Source organism: Colletotrichum graminicola (assembly GCF_000149035.1).
Source record: "Colletotrichum graminicola M1.001 genomic scaffold supercont1.41, whole genome shotgun sequence".
In the NCBI taxonomy this organism is placed as follows: domain Eukaryota; kingdom Fungi; phylum Ascomycota; class Sordariomycetes; order Glomerellales; family Glomerellaceae; genus Colletotrichum; species Colletotrichum graminicola.
In genome coordinates this window covers 209,819-228,175 of record NW_007361045.1, presented here as the reverse complement: position 1 = coordinate 228,175, position 18,357 = coordinate 209,819, and the positions used below count along the sequence as shown (strand labels likewise).

The 18,357-nt window shown below is 55.1% G+C and overlaps 4 protein-coding genes across 4 annotated transcripts; 3 read left to right on the top strand and 1 right to left on the bottom strand.

Moving 5' to 3' along the window:
* Positions 1–4,289: 4,289 nt before the first annotated feature.
* Positions 4,290–5,484, top strand: GLRG_08809 (glycosyl hydrolase family 16; the record flags this gene model as incomplete). Its single annotated transcript, XM_008099359.1, has 2 exons — positions 4,290–4,386; positions 4,478–5,484. The coding sequence occupies 2 exons, from the start codon at positions 4,290–4,292 to the stop codon at positions 5,482–5,484; spliced, it is 1,104 nt and encodes a 367-aa protein (XP_008097550.1).
* A 198-nt stretch (positions 5,485–5,682) lies between these two features.
* Positions 5,683–5,961, bottom strand: GLRG_08808 (uncharacterized protein; the record flags this gene model as incomplete). Its single annotated transcript, XM_008099358.1, has 1 exon — positions 5,683–5,961. A coding segment is annotated over one exon (279 nt), but the record flags the coding sequence as incomplete, so codon positions are not given.
* A 4,620-nt stretch (positions 5,962–10,581) lies between these two features.
* GLRG_08807 (zinc-binding dehydrogenase) lies at positions 10,582–11,658 on the top strand (the record flags this gene model as incomplete). Its single annotated transcript, XM_008099357.1, has 1 exon — positions 10,582–11,658. The coding sequence occupies one exon, from the start codon at positions 10,582–10,584 to the stop codon at positions 11,656–11,658; it is 1,077 nt and encodes a 358-aa protein (XP_008097548.1).
* An 836-nt stretch (positions 11,659–12,494) lies between these two features.
* GLRG_08806 (Sir2 family protein) lies at positions 12,495–13,510 on the top strand (the record flags this gene model as incomplete). The annotated part of the gene is made up of 2 exons (XM_008099356.1): positions 12,495–12,813; positions 12,885–13,510. The coding sequence occupies 2 exons, from the start codon at positions 12,495–12,497 to the stop codon at positions 13,508–13,510; spliced, it is 945 nt and encodes a 314-aa protein (XP_008097547.1).
* Between the last annotated feature and the right edge of the window lie 4,847 nt (positions 13,511–18,357).

The following is an 18,357-nucleotide window of genomic DNA, read 5'->3' as shown; positions in this document are numbered from 1 at the left end:
TTTTTGCTGTAAACAGACTTTTGACCCAGTACTGTAGAGGGGCTTTTACGAAGTATCTGTCAACGATTAGCGGAGGGGTGGCAGGTGCTCCATTTGGCATGACACGCCGTTGTTGTCGCCTCAACTAACCGTTGACTCGTTGGAGTTAATTATAGATTTGCCGCTGGCGCTAGCAGTGCGCTCCTGGCTCGTGAGGGCTTGTTTTCCAAAGATCGATCCGCCCGGATGTTTCTTTTTTGGAATGATTTGCCGGGGGATGGCGGCATCGCAGATGTTCTCCTTTTGAGATGCCAGCGACTGTGAAAACCTGTCTTTCGAAGGCTGGAAGATCAACCAGGTGGCCTGTGAGCAGGGTTGAGAGAAAGCAGAGGCCAAAGTATATCGTCGACCGTTGGCTAGAACAGCCACCGCCTGACAGCTCGCTAGACGTGGGTTTGAGGCAACCCAGCCAACTGATACGAGTGCTCGCAGCCCATGGAAGGAACGAACGCTGCAGCCAGCTTGGAGCTCGGAGCTTGGGGATAGTAGGTATGATCCCTCGATATGACGATGATTGGTTGCATGAGACGGACGACGCCGAGGCAGCGGTTCTGGCCCCCGACGAAGCAGCCATTCACACACTCCACCAGAACGGACTCGAGTGGCGGGTTCATCTTCATGAAACGTTGCGGGCAGCGGCGCGGAGCGACCGTCTCTCGCCTTTCTTCTTCTTCTTCTTCATCTTCTGTTCTTTTCTTTCCGAATCCACCGACTGGTGGCGGCGGCGGCAACGGCAGCGGTTTCCTCGACTCGGGAACCCGCTTTCGCTCTGAGACCAAAGCCAGAGGCAAAAGCGATCGGCACAATAGTCCTTCCTCCTGAGCAATCTTGGCCTCTTCTCTCGTGTTGTGAAATGCCGCGTGATGGGCAGGAGCCCTGCGTTGGCCTTGGACCCGTTGATGGTTGCAGCGGAGAATTACGAAGATCTCTGGAGCCGTTTTCCTGGGGTGTCTTCGGTCCGAATGGGAAGAGGCTAAGAGAGGGTTCGGATTAAGTCGTTTACGTATTTGTACCCTTGTCTCCGTACACGTGCGAGAATATAATGATTACGGTACTTGATGGCAACAACAAGAAACGATGGAGCGAGGGGGGTGATTGACGCGAGGGATCTCGCAAATGATGGTGGGAAAAGGAAGCTTGTTGGCACTGTGATCCAGGTACCTATCTGGGTACCTCGGTACGTACCTACCTAGGTATCTAAGTAGCCAGCCAAGGAGGAAACCTGAAGGCAGCAAGCCCGCTGTTCAACTCTCCGGCCCGCCTCTGTTTCGAGGCTGGAAAATCCAATTCCAACGGGCTTGCGAGAAAAAAAGGAAAAAGAAAAAAAAAGAAAAATATGTCAGCCTGTTCTAGGCGAATGCAGCGTGCTTTTTACTCCTGTTTCAAGCACGGCGACACAGGAGGGTCGCAGCCAGCTGTTCCGGTTCGCGATAGGCCGGAAACACAGACGCCATGTGTTCTGGTTCCTGTGCTGACGGGACTGGTGGCGGGCTTTAATGGAACGATGGAGCAAAGCGACAATTTTTGATAGTGAATGTACTACGGCCATGATTGGCGGACGATGCTCGGTCTATCTTACAGTCCTTCATAGGTAGCACTAGCTACTACCATGGGAGCCCTGAAAGATTGCTCAACTCATTTCCTCCCATCATCCATCCGTCCATCTCCGTCCACCCCTGGTAACCTTATGGGCTGAGCCAAGCAAAGGACCGTCGCAGAGTAGTCCGGGTTGTCGTCTCCTGCATAGCTGGGCGCGGCTTTGCTTACTCCCCGTATCATGCGCTCGCGCTCTCCCAAACCTCGTCCAAGTTAAGGCGGGTGGGTTACCACCAGCGGGCGACGAAGCCCCGAGATTGCACTGTCTCTTACGTTGCTGTCTTGTGACCAGGGTGGCAGGCTTTAGTCCAACTTGGATGGAGACATCAGAGTGGAAGAGGCGCGCGCGCGCGCACTCAGACACACACACACACACACACACAGATAGAGAGAGAGAGAGAGAGAGTTGTTGATCAAGTCGAATGGATAAATCTGCGTGGGACGTCGACAAAGACATGGGCCAGGTCCAAGGTCGGCTATGCACGAGGGTTGTTATAGGCCGGTTCTGACCAGTAGGAATACGGATGGATTCTAGTCAGCGTGCGTCGGCGCGACACAGCGGGCTTGACTCGACCAGTGGCGCATGGATCCCGGGTCTGGAATGCGGCAGAGCGAAACAAAGGAAGCGGGCGGCTCGACGGACAATGAGCAAAGCAAGCAATCAGCTGGCTGGCACATTCGGACCCCCCGCCCGGGGAATGGACGGACCGGCCTCGTGGCATGGGCAGTGCAGCCCTGGAATGCGCTGGAAACGGGCCGGGTGGACGGAGACTGATGAGAAGGATGGATGGATGGTTACTATGTATATGGATGGGATGCTTGGTTGGTTCGGCGGCAACGCAGCGTCGGCGAGGGGCGAGGGGCAGATGGTATTTGTATTGATTCGTATGCATCGAGGAGCGGAATTCCACTCGGGGTCAGACGTACACCGTACAGTTGCCACCAGTACAGTACATGATATGTGTATTCGGTGTTGCGTGTGCATGCATCCTTCGACTAATGTTCCAACGTCGCAAGTTGTTGCTTTTGCCAGGAAATTATGCTTGGTTACCCGTGGGACACTACTCGCACTGATGTACGCAGTAGGAGATGTAAATTGCAGTGTAAATAGACTTACGGCCATGGCCCACTAAGGACCATCCATCAGCGTCTTTCTGGCCCTGTGCCTTGCATCTGATCATCTGATCATCTGATCTGCCTGTCTTTTTTCTACGCGCATCGCTGCAGACAGCTGTCAGAGAAAGCCAAAATAAAATAAAAATAGACTCATGATATACGATGCGTACCGAGTGCAACTCCCAGCAGATGCCCTCAGGAATGCAGCAGCACAGGAACGGCAGTAACGGATGGCCTATCTCTCCTCCCTCTTTCCACAGTCCTTTATCCGTACATAGCACGTTTTCGTCAACTCTCTCTGTGGTTCCTTCCTGCCTTCCCTTCCTCTGCTTTCAAGTGGGACACGGTACGATGTACATGGGTACTCATACCTTCCTTCCGAAGTGGCTGCCTAGGTTGAGTGGGACACCCAAGTACTATGTACCTTTTCCCTCTTGCTTTCCGGAAAGGAGATCCTGGCTGAGAAAGAGAACCGTGCCACTCCACTCTCTGCCTTTCTTATTCAGGTAAAGTGAAGGAATCTTGCATCAACTACTGGTCCTTTGCACAGGCAAATTGGATAGGGTAATCCTTTTGAGTATCCGTATCCGTACTTTTGAACAGAAAAGCAGCCCACCAGGCCCCTCACCCGGCCAAAGCCCACTTCCAGTCTGCATCCCTTCCTGTTTTTTTTGTGGTCACGCCGCCACTCATTCACAAGTCGCGACTTGCAACTCCTACTTCGCTACATAATACACTATTTATTCGTACTGTGCTGTCTGGACGCACATATACTCAACCACACAGCGAAAAGGATGCCGAATCGCCTGCCCTGTGTCAAAATAAACGGTCACAGCCCAGTTACTCCCCGGCTTCAATCTGACCTTTCCCTGAAGAGCCAAGTGGCTCAGGGGTGCCCGAGGTTCAGTCTTGGCGGCTGACCACCCCATCCCTCCCAGGCCGTTAAGCAGGCGCAGGGTTCATTAAGGTACGGTACGAGGTCGTATTGATTCGCCCTAGCGACCAGACAGAGCAGGGACATGCCCGTCCCTGTCTGTGGGCCAACCGAGACGAAGAGTCGTCTTCGGCCTGGTCTGCTCATGCTACCTACGTACGATGTAGTACCCAGCCAGTATGCCTGCCATTATGCCGTTACCGTAGGCATTCATTGCTACTGCTACGTATAGGTGGGTGCTGGTGCTGGGTGTTGCTGTGCCTCATCGTGACGAGACTAATAAAACCATCTCCCCCGTTCGTGTGATCCTCCTTCTGTACCTCTCCCTCTCTCTTCCTCACCTCGTCCTACTTCGCCTCCTCACGAGTTTCCTCTGATCTTTTCTTACGCTATTTGCCAGTCTCTCGTTAATCGGCATTATTTCCACCACTCGCTCGCTTCAAGCCACCCGCAAGCCTCCAGCTCCAGCAACAGGCCCGCCTCCTTTTAATACATCCCTCGAGCCTTTGATATTTCTCTCGTCAATCTACTTCCAGGCACCCTTTTCCTCATCCGATCCTATTCTTCCCATCGACGTCCGCAAACCGACAAACAGGAAGAAAAAATGTTCTCCAAGATCCTCTCCGTCGCAACCGTGGCTCTCGCCACCACCTCGCTGGTCTCTGCCCAGACCTTCACCACCTGCGATCCCACCAAGAAGAGTATGCGACTCCCAGTCCCCCGTCATGGGGCATGGTCTCCTTGAATTTGATTTCATGTCGTGATGGAACAGCCTTGCTGACTGGTCTCCAGCCTGCCCTGCCGACCCCGCTCTGGGCAAGTCGGTGGACATTGACTTCACCAAGGGCAACGATGACTCCTTCTTCCGCCAGCTTGATGGTACCGACGTCAAGTTCGAGGATGGCGGTGCTCTCTTCTCCATCAGCAAGGAGTCCGAAGCTCCCACTATGGCGTCCAAGAAGTACATCTTCTTCGGCAAGGTCGACGTCGTCCTCAAGGCCGCTCCCGGCCAGGGTATCGTCACCTCCATCGTCCTCCAGTCCGACGACCTCGACGAGATCGATTGGGAGTGGGTTGGCGGCGACAACACCCAGGTCCAGACCAACTACTTCGGCAAGGGTGATACCAGCACCTACGACCGTGGTGCCTTCCACACCGTCAGCAACCCCCTGAGCGACTACCACACCTACACCATCGACTGGACCCAGGACTCGGTCAAGTGGATCATCGACGGCGCCCTCGTCCGCGAGCTCAAGTACGCCGACGCCAAGGGCGGTGCCATGTTCCCCCAGACTCCCATGGAGGTCAAGATCGGTACCTGGGTCGCTGGCCGCAAGGACGCCCCCAAGGGCACCGTCGAATGGGCTGGTGGCTACGCCGACTTCAGCAAGGGTCCCTCCAACGCCTACTACAAGAGCATCTCCATCACCGACTACCAGGGCAACAAGGGTGCCAAGGGCGCCAAGCAGTACGTCTACGGCGACCGCACCGGCAGCTGGGAGTCCATTGTCATCAAGACTGATGGCGGTGACGACGACTCCTCTTCCTCTGTCAGCAAGACCGCCACCAAGACCACTCTGAGCACCGTCACCGCTACCGGATCCAGCTCCGCCTCCGCCACCGCTTCCAGTGATGCCTCTGCTACCGAGGATGCTTCCGCCTCCGCCACTGGCGCTTCCGACTCTGGTTCTGCCGCCTCCGCCGCTGCCCCCTCGACCGTTGCCGCCAGCTCTGGCTTTGCGACCAAGGCCAACCTTGCTCTCGGCGCCATTGGTCTGTTCTTCACCTTCATGCTTTAAGCAGCGTCCTCCCGGACTTTTGGATCAATGACTGTACATGCGCATCAAGACAACACAAATCATTCCGCCGATGGCGAGCGGATTGTACATCTTTTTTTGTAACCTTCGACACGATCCTTATCACGACTGAGTTACGCGGGATTCCCTCGGGGCCTTGAACGGAGCAGTCGAGGCCAATCTTGGCTTAATCTGGTACTTTTAATGATGACGCTTTCCATGGTGTCGTCCTCGGGCCCCGGGGAGGATGCTGTTTACTGCAACGGCCCCGCGCAAATCATTGAGGTGTTTGTTTTTGTTCGAGCGCGAGACAGAGGGGAACAACAGAGACATGTCAGCATAAGGGCATTTCATTTTCGGATTGAGTTGGTTTAGAAAGTTGGTTGTGGAATATGATACCTTGGGGAGAGGCAGTTGGAGATACCTTTGGCCATTTCGCCAAAGGTAGCCGGACGACCTGAAATCAAAAATCTTGACAAACATTGGCTTGGCTCCTGTTGTGATCCCTGTTTAAGTGAAGAAATGTCCTTTTGTGTGGATCTCACGCCAAGAATAGACTCGCATCCAAGTCATCAGGCGTGATGCGGGTGCCGTGCTCTGGTCGTGTGGAAAGGTTCAGCAGCAGAGACGATGCAATTTCACCCGCGTGTTTCGGGAGAGCTCGCCTCATACCCAGTAGATGGGAGGATTTGGCGTTTGACTCAAAGAGGAGAGGGGGGCCGGGGCCCAGCGCCCAGCGCCCACGCGCTCTACCTTATTCGGACCTAATCTCCACTGCCCCTGCATCGCCTACCGTCCCATGAAGCGAGGCAGGCAACGCAGCTTCACACAACTCAGACTCTATGCACCGTCCATCTATCATGGACTGTGTCCCATGTCGCATTCAGTACACCATGCTTGGTAATGACCTCAACATCCCACGCGGCGCGTCGTAGAGCCCCATGACGTATTTTGTCAGAAATGGAGCGAAGATACGTGTGCGAAGTCAAGTGACTCTCGGAAAGGTCGATCTGATGAGTGACAAAGAGATGCAGTGATTATTGTAGCGTGCAGTGCACTATTTTGCGGGCAGGATCGTGAGGAATCCGGTTACTTCATATGCTCAGCATTGCGCAGCATCTCGCCTGAGCCGGTCATGTCTCTGACAATGGCTCAGCTGAAAAGACGACGGTGATCAACATATTACAACATGACAGATGTTCTACCATCAGCCTCAGTCAAGGCGGTCACGAAAGGTTACTGACAAAATCGACTTACCAGCCAACGGCAACAGCACGGCGCCAATCAATGTGAGAACGGCCCTTGAACCGAGATGACTTTCCCGCCGTTCCAAGTATTCTTGGCGACATCTCTGCATTATCCGCAGGCTTGAAACCCAATGACAGAAACAGTCCGTCTACAGGCCTGTTTCCATTCTATCGATTGCTTCCTATTTGTCGGCTGGCGAGTAGACTACTGGTTATGAACATGCGAACACAGTCTTTGGAGTGTCAACACCGCCCTTGCCAACTTACACTGCCTCCCCCATGGCGGCGGTCTTGGTTTTCGCCCGACCCTGTGTGAGCTCTTATTTGCCTCGGTGGGTACGAGAAGTCGGCCTGCCTGGCCAAATGGACACGGACAACCCAGGATGGATCCCCTACCAGGGGGGATGGGAGGGGGTTGATTTGTCGGGCTCCCCCTTTTCTCCGGCGCAGAGGCCTGGGCTGTCCAGTAAAAACCAAAGTTCCCGCCTTGCCCTGGAGCTTGGTTTCCAACCAGCCGTTGAGGGGTCATGACTGTGTAGGCTGGCATGATCTGGGCTGTGGTTTCGGATGAGTTAGTTCAATACCCGAATACTTCCATGTATTGTGTTTCTTCTAGGAACCTTCTTACACTGTGTTTTTCCAACTGTGTCAAGAGCATCATTGCGTACCTGTGCGACCTTAACAGAGACCGCCTTGGATACGTACCTAAGTATCCCCCAGCGGCTGCTTCGGGGGGGCCTCGTTGCCCGCATCGTTACAGCATTCGTATACCGTATCTTCTCGTTAAATCCGTCCTAAGCTACTGCACGAGCTAACCGAAAGTAGTGTAGCGGCCGCCAAAGAGCTAAGCCTACAATAGAAGGCGGTCCATCCATCCATCTCCTCACCTACTGCTCCAATCAACTTCGCCAACCCATCAACCAACCAAGTAGCCTTGTTTCTGCCGACACGCTAGCCCTCATTCGGCCGCTGCTATTCCCCTTGCCGTTAGCTCGGGCAGTAGCTAAAGACGGATTTAACGAGAAGATACGGTACCAGTGCTCGTTCATTAATAACGGGGGGCAGTTGCTTGGCGTGTTACGGGCGTGCGTCTTCTCAGGTCAGGGATACGAGGGTGACAAGTTCGGTGGAGGAAAGGGGAGAGGAGGATAATGAGTGAAGAGAGGGGGAGAGGCGGTCGCGGCTCTCAATCTCCCGTTGTCTCGGCCATGTGGAGTCGCGGAGGCAAGTGCCAGCTAGACCAGGCTGTTGGAGGAGCAGCCTTGGTTTCTCACCTTTGGCGCTTTTCTATCCAAACAAAGTCGAGCGGTCCGAGAGGCGAGATGAACTCCATCGGCATCGGGGATAGTCCCGGAGTTAGACGGCGTTGCGGGGCCGGCAGCTGCCGAAGTGTGCATGTGCGCGTGCCGTATCGGGCAATGTAAGATCCCCCCAAGGATATGCAGGTACGGCGCATGGTGATGATGCTAGTAGCATTTTGTGTGGCCATTTGGGCGAAGTCCAGTAGCGAACACACTCACTTTGGGGGGAGGGCTGAGGGGGGGGGATACTGTTCCACTGTGACCCTGCGGGCATGCAATGGTGATCGTTCTGTTGCAGATCATGCAGCTGTCTCATTGGGGTCTCCTGCAAATAAATAAATGTATGGAAAAAGACAAAAGTCCAGCAATAAATCTAGCAATCAACATCTCCACCCCCCGTTGCGAAGTTTATCTGTCCAAGGGAGTAGGTACCTAGCACGCTCAGTGCACTAGTTTACGGCATTGATCAAGGTATGACAGGAAACCTTTATCTATCGACAAAATGCAGTCTTGCCGCGAAGCCGGAAAATGAGGGGAGGCTAATTAGACTCAGAATTGCGAGATGTCAAAGAGAGAGAGTTTCGGCTTTTTTTTTTGGCGGAGACGCGGGATCTGGCGGGCCGCAGGTAGGGGTCCAACGGCATCTAAACTATCTGCACATAACGTTGTGGTTTGCGCAGCTCTAGCCAAAACTTATTTTGATGAGGCGAGGGATCTCGGCCACTCTCGGTGCAGCAGTGGCGGCGGCGGCGGCGGCGGCGGCGGCGGCGGCACGAGAGCGACTGCATGAAGCCGGAATCCAACATTGTTTCCGCAATTGATTTATGTTCTTGGCGGGATAACTCCGTCCGGCCATGTCAGCAAAGATAGTTCGGGGATCCGAAAGGGACCCTCCCTGGTCACGGTGACGGCGTGCGAGCATCGGTGAGGGAATGTCCTAGCTGCCTAGGTATGTGTGCTCCACTTTTCACCGGAAGATGCGGGCAGGGTGTAGGGATAGTCTTAACGGAGATTAAGAGAGTGACGTCATACATTGTGAATTGTATGTCCAAAGTTTAGGAACGAGTATGCTTTAGGATGATGGGCTGCGAGCGGGCGGGATACGTATACGTAGTAATCAACCACTTTGCGGTTTATTACTGCTCATCGACGACGGCAGATCGACGGCAGATTAGGATGGCGTACCGGTGGACCCTGCACAGCAAAAGTTTTTGAAGCCGGGTGCTGTCCCCACCAAAAAGCACGTTTTCTGAAAGCTTGACAGAGCTCGGCGAAGCCCGAACCAACGCCGCGGAAAGAGCCCGCACTTTGACGTAAGGCAGGCAGCCGCGAAGGGGCAACAAGTATCTTGGTACTGTAGGTACCTACCTACTTAGGTAGTGAGGGATACATGCACGCCTTGGTCGGTGAGGTAGATGTCTTGTGGGAGAAGCAATGGCAGCTTTGCTCCTCTGGGGATGCCGAAATTCACCCGCGCTGCCTTTCCCGGGCTGGCAATGACAGGACGGACCGGAAGAGATTTGAGCATTTTCCCAAACCGCCGCAAGACGGTAACTCCATTTTTTTTCTCCTCTTCTTTTCTCTTCTTTCATGCACGCACGTCTCGATTCCTTGTCCTCCTCGCCCCTCACTTGGCGGTGTGAAGCCTTCCAAGTGCCGAATAATACTGGAGTCGATGACATCAAACCATCACGAACCTCCACGATTACTTGACAGCGGCGACTATCAGGATCCCTGCCCGTCCTTCTCTGTCACCGCTTTCTTGCAGAATCGACGTGTACGATGTACAGCGTACGATATACACTAGACAAAGCAAAACGTTGGACCCTCCCTTCTTCGCCCTCGTCCCGGAACGAAGTCGGAGAGTCTCGACCTCCGTCAAAGAGGGCGAGACCCGGTCGAGAGCCGCTTGCTCGCTGTTCTCGCGTTTTGTTCCCCCCGTCCAAACCACCCCTACCTCGGGACTAAAGATGCCCTAGATTTCTAAGCCAGATCTCGAGTCTATCCACTTGGGCCCGGCTCTGCGTATCATGATGACGCCTCCCGACCTTTTTTTTTTGGTTCGCTCTGGAAAGGTCCCGCATCTCCCAAGCGGCGACGATTGAATACCACACGCATCACACACGGCCCGCCGAACGGGTGGTCCTCGCCTTGGTCTAGTTACTCCCAATCGGCCTTTGAACTGCGGCATCGAGTCGCACTTGGGCCCATCTAGGGGTCACCGATCTATTCCCAGTCTGTTCCCGCTCGTTCGACTCCACCCACCTCAAAGTTTTTTTTCTCCGATGCGCGGATTCTATGTTGAGCTTCACTGTTCCTTGGACGACCGGCGTTAACCACCTTTTTCGCCGACGAGCTTAGGACTTAACATAACATGTTTTGCAAGATGGGTAACTTCAGGCTTATAAGACGAGGGCTGCTCCCGCTCCTGAGGTATAGACAAGCCCCCTATTCACTTATACTATATCCTCACCCTTTGTAACGAATCTTCCCTCGGATACCCCATCATCACCCTTTTACCCCCTCTCGACAAAAACAAAACACACATCACAATGGCCGCTACCGACTACAAGTTCGAGGGCTGGGTTGGCCTGGATGAGGAGTCGTCCGAGGGCAATATGGTCTGGCAGGAGTACGAGCCCAAGCCTTGGGAGGAGACAGACGTTGACATCCAGATCACCCACTCGGGTGTCTGCGGCTCAGACATCCACGTCCTGCGCTCCGGCTGGGGCCCCGCCCCCTACCCCGTCTGCGTCGGTCACGAGATCGTTGGTGTCGCCGTCCGTGTCGGCTCCAAGGCCGAGGGCGACATCAAGGTCGGTGACCGCGTCGGCGTCGGTGCCCAGTCCGACTCCTGCCTCGGCCGCCAGGGCCCCTGCGAGCCCTGCCAGTCCAAGAAGGAGCAGTACTGCCCCAAGTTTGTCCAAACCTACGGCTCCTTCCACTACAACGGCGGCAAAGCCATGGGCGGCCACGCCAAGTACCACCGCTGCCCCTCTCACTTCGTCGTCAAGATCCCCGACGGCCTGGAATCTGCCTACGCCGCGCCCATGCTGTGCGGCGGTGTCACCGTCTTCTCCCCGCTCAAGCACCACGGCTGCGGCCCCGGCAAGACCGTCGCCGTCAGCGGTGTTGGCGGTCTCGGCCACATGGCCATCATGCTCGCTAAGGCCATGGGCGCCGACAGGGTTGTCGGCATCTCCCGCAAGGCCGACAAGCGCGACGAGGTCCTAAAGATGGGCGCCGACGACTACATCGCGACGGCCGAAGAGGGCGACTGGGCCAAGAAGTATGCCAACACCTTTGACCTCGTCATCTCTACCGTCTCCTCTTCCAAGGTCCCCATGCAGGACTTCCTCAACCTCGTCAAGCTCGACGGCTCCCTCGTCCAGGTTGGCTTGCCCGACGACGGTGCCTACACCATCTCCCCTGTGCCCATGGTCATGCGCCGCGTCAATTTCACCGGCTCTCTGATCGGCTCCCCCCACGAGATCCGCGAGATGTGGGAGCTTGCCGCCAAGAAGGGCGTCAAGCCCTGGATCCAGGTCCGCCCCATGAGCGAGGCCAACCAGGCCATTGTCGATCTCGAGAACGGCAAGGCCCGCTACCGCTACGTTCTCAAGAACTAAGCCGGGCATCAGGACGGCTTAATCATCCGAACTGCTCTGGGAATGGTGTATATAGGACGGGATTGGTGAAATGATTTATGTGTACAGATAAGGACATAGCGATTTGGTTACATTGTATCCGTAGACCTGGATACGGACAGAATATCAGGAGCTGCCGCTCCAATTTTCCTGACGATATTGCACTTCCAATACGAGCACGTATATGCAATGTGATGTGTGTGAAAGTGCAGAATATCAATGCTAGTTGTTGGTCATGGCCATCAGAAGATTAAGATGATGATGCCCGTGGTGAGATTGGCCAGTACAGACAAGTGATCGATCGGGGCGGTCGAGGTATGATGTCATGCCGTTTCGCTGAAGGACCTTGCATTTGCGGGGTGATGTAGAGTTCGATGGCATCTTCATCTGAACATCTCACCCGCACACTTCACTCTGCCTTCCTCATAGACGTTGTACCAGTCTACCGTCGAGCTGAAAATACGTACAAATTGCATATACGCATACTGAGCCGATCATCCTTGCCGTTACCAGGCACCAGCGCCTAACCTGCCTACCTAGCCATCCAAATTTAACTCGGGAGGTCGGTTCTGCCTCCGGACGCCTGATGGCGAACCAAACCTAGGTCGCATCGACCGACTCTTGCTATAAAAAGCCAAGAAACACAACACTCAGGAATGAGAGGCATCGTGGTCAATCTCGGCTTCAAGGAGTGTAATCCTGTCGTCAGAAGCATCAAGCTCCGGCCACCACCGCCAAGCCCATTACGCACGCCTCACCGAACCGCAGCCCAGCACGCAACGCCGCCGGCCTCTCGCCGCAGCATCTCCGCCGCAGTCATGGCGCCTCACAACGACGTCGCTGCCTTCCACGAAACTCTGCGCTCCAGCAAGCGCATCCTAGCTCTCTGCGGCGCCGGCCTCTCCGCCTCCTCCGGCCTGCCGACCTTCCGCGGCGCTGGCGGCCTCTGGCGCAACCACGACGCCACGGCTCTCGCGACCATGGACGCGTTCAGCCGCGACCCGGGGCTCGTCTGGCTGTTTTACGCGTACCGCAGGCACATGGCGCTCAACGCGCAGCCCAATCCGGCCCACTACGCGCTGGCGGCGCTGGCGGAGAAGAACCCGGACTTTCTGTGCCTGACGCAGAACGTGGATGGTGAGTGAGGAGAGCCTGCCGTCTTCATCTCAATCTCTTATGATATAGATGTCTGCAAACCACAAGGCTAGGGCGGCTAACACGGCCAGACCTATCACCCCGAGCGGGGCACAAGACGGAGCAGCTCCGCCGCCTTCACGGAAGCCTCTTCGACATCAAATGCGCCAATCCGAGTTGCACCTACGTCGACCGCAACAACACCCTGGACCCGCTCTGCCCGGCCCTCGCCCCGGCCTCGGAGGACGTCAAAGACCCCTCCCAGACCCTCCCGCTTCTCAATCCGGCCCAGGAGCTAGCCCGCATCGACGATGCCGACCTCCCGCACTGCCCATCGTGCAAGACGGGGCTCCTGCGCCCGGGCGTCGTGTGGTTCAATGAGAGCCTCGACGGGGCGATGCTGAATGGCATCGACGAGTGGATCCGCAAGGGCAGCGTCGACCTCATGCTCGTCATCGGCACGTCCGCCAAGGTGTACCCCGCCGCCGGCTACATCCTCGAGGCGCGCAAGGCCGGCGCCCGGGTGTGCACCATCAACCCCGAGGCCGAGGTCGAGAGCCAGAGGAGGCCCAAATCGAAGCCGGGGGATTTCGCGTTCGCAAGAGACGCGGCCGAGGTATTGCCGCTGCTGCTGGAGCCCGTCATTGGGAAGATGCCGACGGACGGGCAGACGCACACGGAGGCGCAGAGGTCGGGGTAGACGAACGGCAGAAGGAACGGGGCTTCGGCATGGAGCCTACAAAGGGGCGCCCAGGAAGCGTATGTGGCGGCGGCGGCGGCTGACCCAAAGATGCGACAGCAGCAAAAGCTTCATAATGATCGACTACATCACAATGTAGCGCGTCAAGGATACGTCTAAACGTTTCTCTCACTCGAGCATCTTCGTCGACAGTCATGTCTCCTAGCATCCCCCGTATCTCCAAAATCCTCGTCGCCCTTGTTGTCGCCAGCATACGCGCGCTTCTCCTTCATCTCCTTTCCTGCCGGCGTCTACTTCGGAACCCGGTCCCGGCTCGCGTTAGATTCGGGAGGACCGCAGCGGGTGCGTTGCGGAGCTCGGTGTGGGCGACGCTCCTCTTTCACGCCAACATCACTGCCATCTAGAAGCGGGCGACGACGAAGAGGAGGAGGTGGTGGGGGGGAGGAGGGGTACATGGTAAATAGACGGAGAGCGATGGCGAAGGAGGAGAGCGACCCGCCTCTGGAGTATCTCACCGCCTATGACTCCGCCGCATCGACGGCACACAGGAGGGCAATGGGTTCACTGCTCTTTCTCCATCAGTTGGTTTCAGTCTTTTCTTGTCTCGCGGCATGCTTGTGCTGCGTTCCAAAAGCGTGATTGCCTTCCGCTCGTTGGGCATACCGCATAGTATCTATACCCACGCCTTGGCAGTCTCCTCCCATCATCTCACCTATCTGCTCCCCCGATCCCCGATATTTTCCATCGCGTGAAGATTCTGGCGAAACTCGTATCTTTCAATGGTCCTTCGCCATACCTGCGACAGCTGATACCTATATTTTCTTGCCTACGCCTGAGAACGGCGCTGATGCCGTCCTTGCCTTTTCGACGTCCATGACACGACGTCTCAATCGCTCCGACCTCGGTGTTTTCAAGCAGATGTGGGCCCAAGCACCACCTGTTCCCCGGGGGGGGGGTTCCCGACAAAGCCCGGTCCTAGAGCATCGGTCGGTTTTGTCTCTCTTCTGGAACGCCCACATTGTCGGTTTCCATTTCGGTGGCATCTCCGCGGGGACCACACTGGTGATTTCCATTCCCGATACAACTGACGGATGGATACCTGCAACACACTTACCTCGCAAGGGAGCCAATTCTAAACTTCGATTGCTGACTCTCCATGGGGTCCCATCCGAAGGTTCGGATCCGCCGACACTAGTAGTGTTCGGCGCCGGGAAACTAGAAACGCCCGACGGATCCACTGGATCTTACCTTCTTCTACAACGACTCCCAGTCCCGGGGCCGCGGCGTAGGGACGGTGCTGATGAGAGTTGTCGCGGAGGTGGTGCGGGCCGAAGGACTCTCTGTGTTCCTCGTGAGCACGATGAACGCTGTGCCGTTCTACGGAAAGCTTGGTTTTGTACGGATCGGAGGCCTTTGGGTGAGGTTTACAAGAATGTCTGTATGATACTCGACTGAGAGTTCACAAGCGTCGGCGAGTTATCCAACACCAATGTGTTCATATGAGAGACGGCGGATGACTGCATGTGATGTGATGTATAGACCCCGGCGAGACAGCAAAGATCAAACAACTGGCCCCCAAAGGATACTAAGATCGGCGATGAGTGTGGTTAGACCATAATCGAGGCCCTGATCGCTGCAGCATGAATCTATGTAATGGATGTTCATATATTAGCAGATCAATCGCAAGCCTGAGAGCAACGAGGAGCATCTCGGCTTGAGCGTGATTGTTCACCAGTTGAGCGTTGGCATTATGGCCGTTTGGAGGGGAGTGGCGATACGACCAAAATGGCTGCCGTTGCCTTCGCAGAGAGCGATTGGGAAAGTCATTGATATGGAGATATTGCTTGCATCGACTCGGCGTCCCCATAAAGCATCTTGTATGCCTCTCGGCAATGCTAACATCTGTTTTCAGGCGGCGAGACTCAAGTGAGCGTGTGTGGAAGCTCATACGTCTTCTGTACCGCCGACGAACCCCGGAAACGCTAACGATAGGGCCGGCGGGCCGACATCGTGAGCTTAGCGGAATTGGGTTCTCAATGACGTAAGTGCCGGCAGGGCAGGTCGATAACCCCCTGCTTGATTGTGGTGCTGCTGGGTTAAGGTGATGTGATGGGTGTGAGTTCACGATGCGGCACGACACATTGGGGCAGTCCCCCCACGAGGGATGTACACCGTTTTTTTTTTTTTTTTTGAACGAGCAGCTTGTGACTCGCTGATTGTCGAACCGAGGCGGTCGGGAGATGCAGGATGCAAGGATCTGCCGGGGTTTCCCGCAACAGAGGGGGTGAGGGAGAGAGAGTATCCGTAAAGGCTGCCAATGAGTCTAGAGGCGTCGTTGTTGAAATGGACATTTTGTCGCAAGAGGTCAGAAGGCTGCCGAGCACGAGGGCGATCGAGTGGCCCTTGCTTGCCTTTTCTCTTTTTCGGCAGACTAGCCGACGTGGCAAAGCGGAATGGAAATCAACTGAATGATGGGGATGGGATGGTTGGCAAGATGGCCGTGCGGTCAATGGCGGCGGGAGGGCGAGCGTGGTGGTGTGGGCTGATCAAGAGCATGATACCTAGACTACTACTCCGTAGTAGTTGGGTGGATGGCCGTGAGTGTTTTTCTGGCCCTGGTCGCGTGGGTTGTATGCGATGCCGGCGGCAAGACGAAGTCGATGTCGAGTTTTGAGAGATTTGCATGGTTGGCATGATGAGCAGCGAAACAGGGCTGATGATTCGCAGGAGGCCAAATGCCCCGCAACCCCGCGTTCCCAGGCGAGTGCTATTTGTGCGTCTGCATCGAGTCCTTGTGTCATTGGTTGCGGGCACATTGACTTGGCGTGGAATGGCCACGGGAGACGATTGGCAGGATGCAGCTGACCTGACCTACCCCCCCCCTGGCTGACCTGACCTAGGCCCACTCTAACCCTAACCCTATCAAGAAGGAGGGTACGTCAGGTGAGGTATAATTAATTCTTCTAAAATTCAGAGATACAGGTTAGGGTTTGTGGTTAGGGTCAGTGGTTAGGGTCAGTGGTTAGTTTAGCGTATGGTATATGTTTATTTTTTTACTGTCAGATAGAAGGGTGTAAGGGTTAGGGTTATGGATTGATCCTAGATTAATACAGGATCAATCTACATTTTCGGGTGGGCCTAGGTCAGGTCAGCCAGGGGGGGGGTACGTCAGGTGAGATGTATAACGGACGATTGGTCGTGTCATTTGTTGGACCATGTGCGATTGAAGTGGCAGTAATGGAAATCACAGGCATGGTCTGGTTTCCTCTGGCGGTTCGCATTTGGCTAAGGGATGGGGGCATGCCGACGTTGCAGGGGAGATGGTGGTAGACTCGCGTGTATGTGCGCTCAAACTGGGTACGGAGTAAGTTAAGTAAGTAGTAGGTATTACCTACGGTAGTGTACTACTCCGTATAGCAAGTGTGTACCGTACCTTGGTGTTGATGGATGTACGGACGGATTACTCGATGCGGAAATACATTTACACTCCCGTACGAAAGCAAAGAAAGGTTGAGGTGAGGAAGGATGCTGATAAAAGAGAAAGAGGCAACAGGCGGCGTACCGACGGTGTTGTCTGACTCAGCGAGGGTCCAACTGTTACGTTATGTGTATTACGGCGCTAGTCCCGAAAGGACAACTGCCGAGCTTTCTATAAGGTAATGGGAGCCACTTAGCCAAGCAGTGCAATGAGTGCAGCATTTTTGCGAGAAGACGGTACGGTACTGGTACTGCCTGCCGTACGGATACCAGTGCGCTACAAGTGCTCGCGGGGACGGAGAGCGGCAACCGAACTACAGACAGGCAGTCCAAGAATATGGGTCCCAAGTTCCGCCCGGGTACCACCGAGTCGGATCTTGCAGCTGGGCTGGGTACTACATCACGCTATCTCTCTAGGTACACACACACACTCTCTCTCTCTCTTTCTCTGGGGAGAGACAGGACGGGGGTGGGGAGGTGAAATGTATGAGACGTGATTTGCCCGTTTATCATTATGTATTACTGTCTCGTAGCATCTTTCCAGAACTCTCACCCTGGAATGGACAGAGATAAGGCCGCAAATGCCTTGTGCTTTTAGTTTCTTACCTAGTCCATGTCGCCGTCCCTCCGACGCCGCTTGTCCCCCCTCCTCGCCAGCCAGCTCACCCCAAACTGAAATTGCCATGTGCTTTTATGGGGAACCCTCGTCCGTCTGTCAGCCTCGCGTCCAGTCAACAGCAGCCATTCCCTTCCCCCAATTATCTTGGTTCACGTAACGACACATAGTAGTAGGCCTTTATTGTCTGATCTGTACTTGGCCGACCAACACTTGCTCCAAGTCTTCCGGCCAAGTCACTTGGTCACTTTCTTGTGGTTACCCGATGTTCCTTACCTAGGTAAAGTTCTTTGAGTAGTTCCTCTGTGTCATATGATATGTCACTGGCACTCTCGTTTGTTGCTTGTCCCCCGAAACTTTGATATGTATCAGCCCATATGCCTGGTCGGTGAAGGTCGCGCAGAGGAGGGTGAGGCTATGCCCATCCCATCCCATCCCGTCACATCCGTCCCGATTATCCATGTCCATGCTCTTCTGTCCCCATCTTGATCCCCGCACACCATCAGATATTCTCCTTCACATCCTCCCTCCTCCCTTTTCGTCGCTTGGTCTCGACGCCCGCTAGCTAGCTAGCCACTGCATAGTCTGCCGGCGGTCAGAGAGACCTGGAGTCTAATGCTTCGTCTGAATCTTTCCAATCCTGCCAGATGTCACCTCACAACGATTTTATTTTCTTCCTTTTTTTTTAAAATTTTTTTTACCGTCTCTCTCCTTCTCACTTGGTAACATTCTAGCCTCTGGGCTCTTGAGAGAT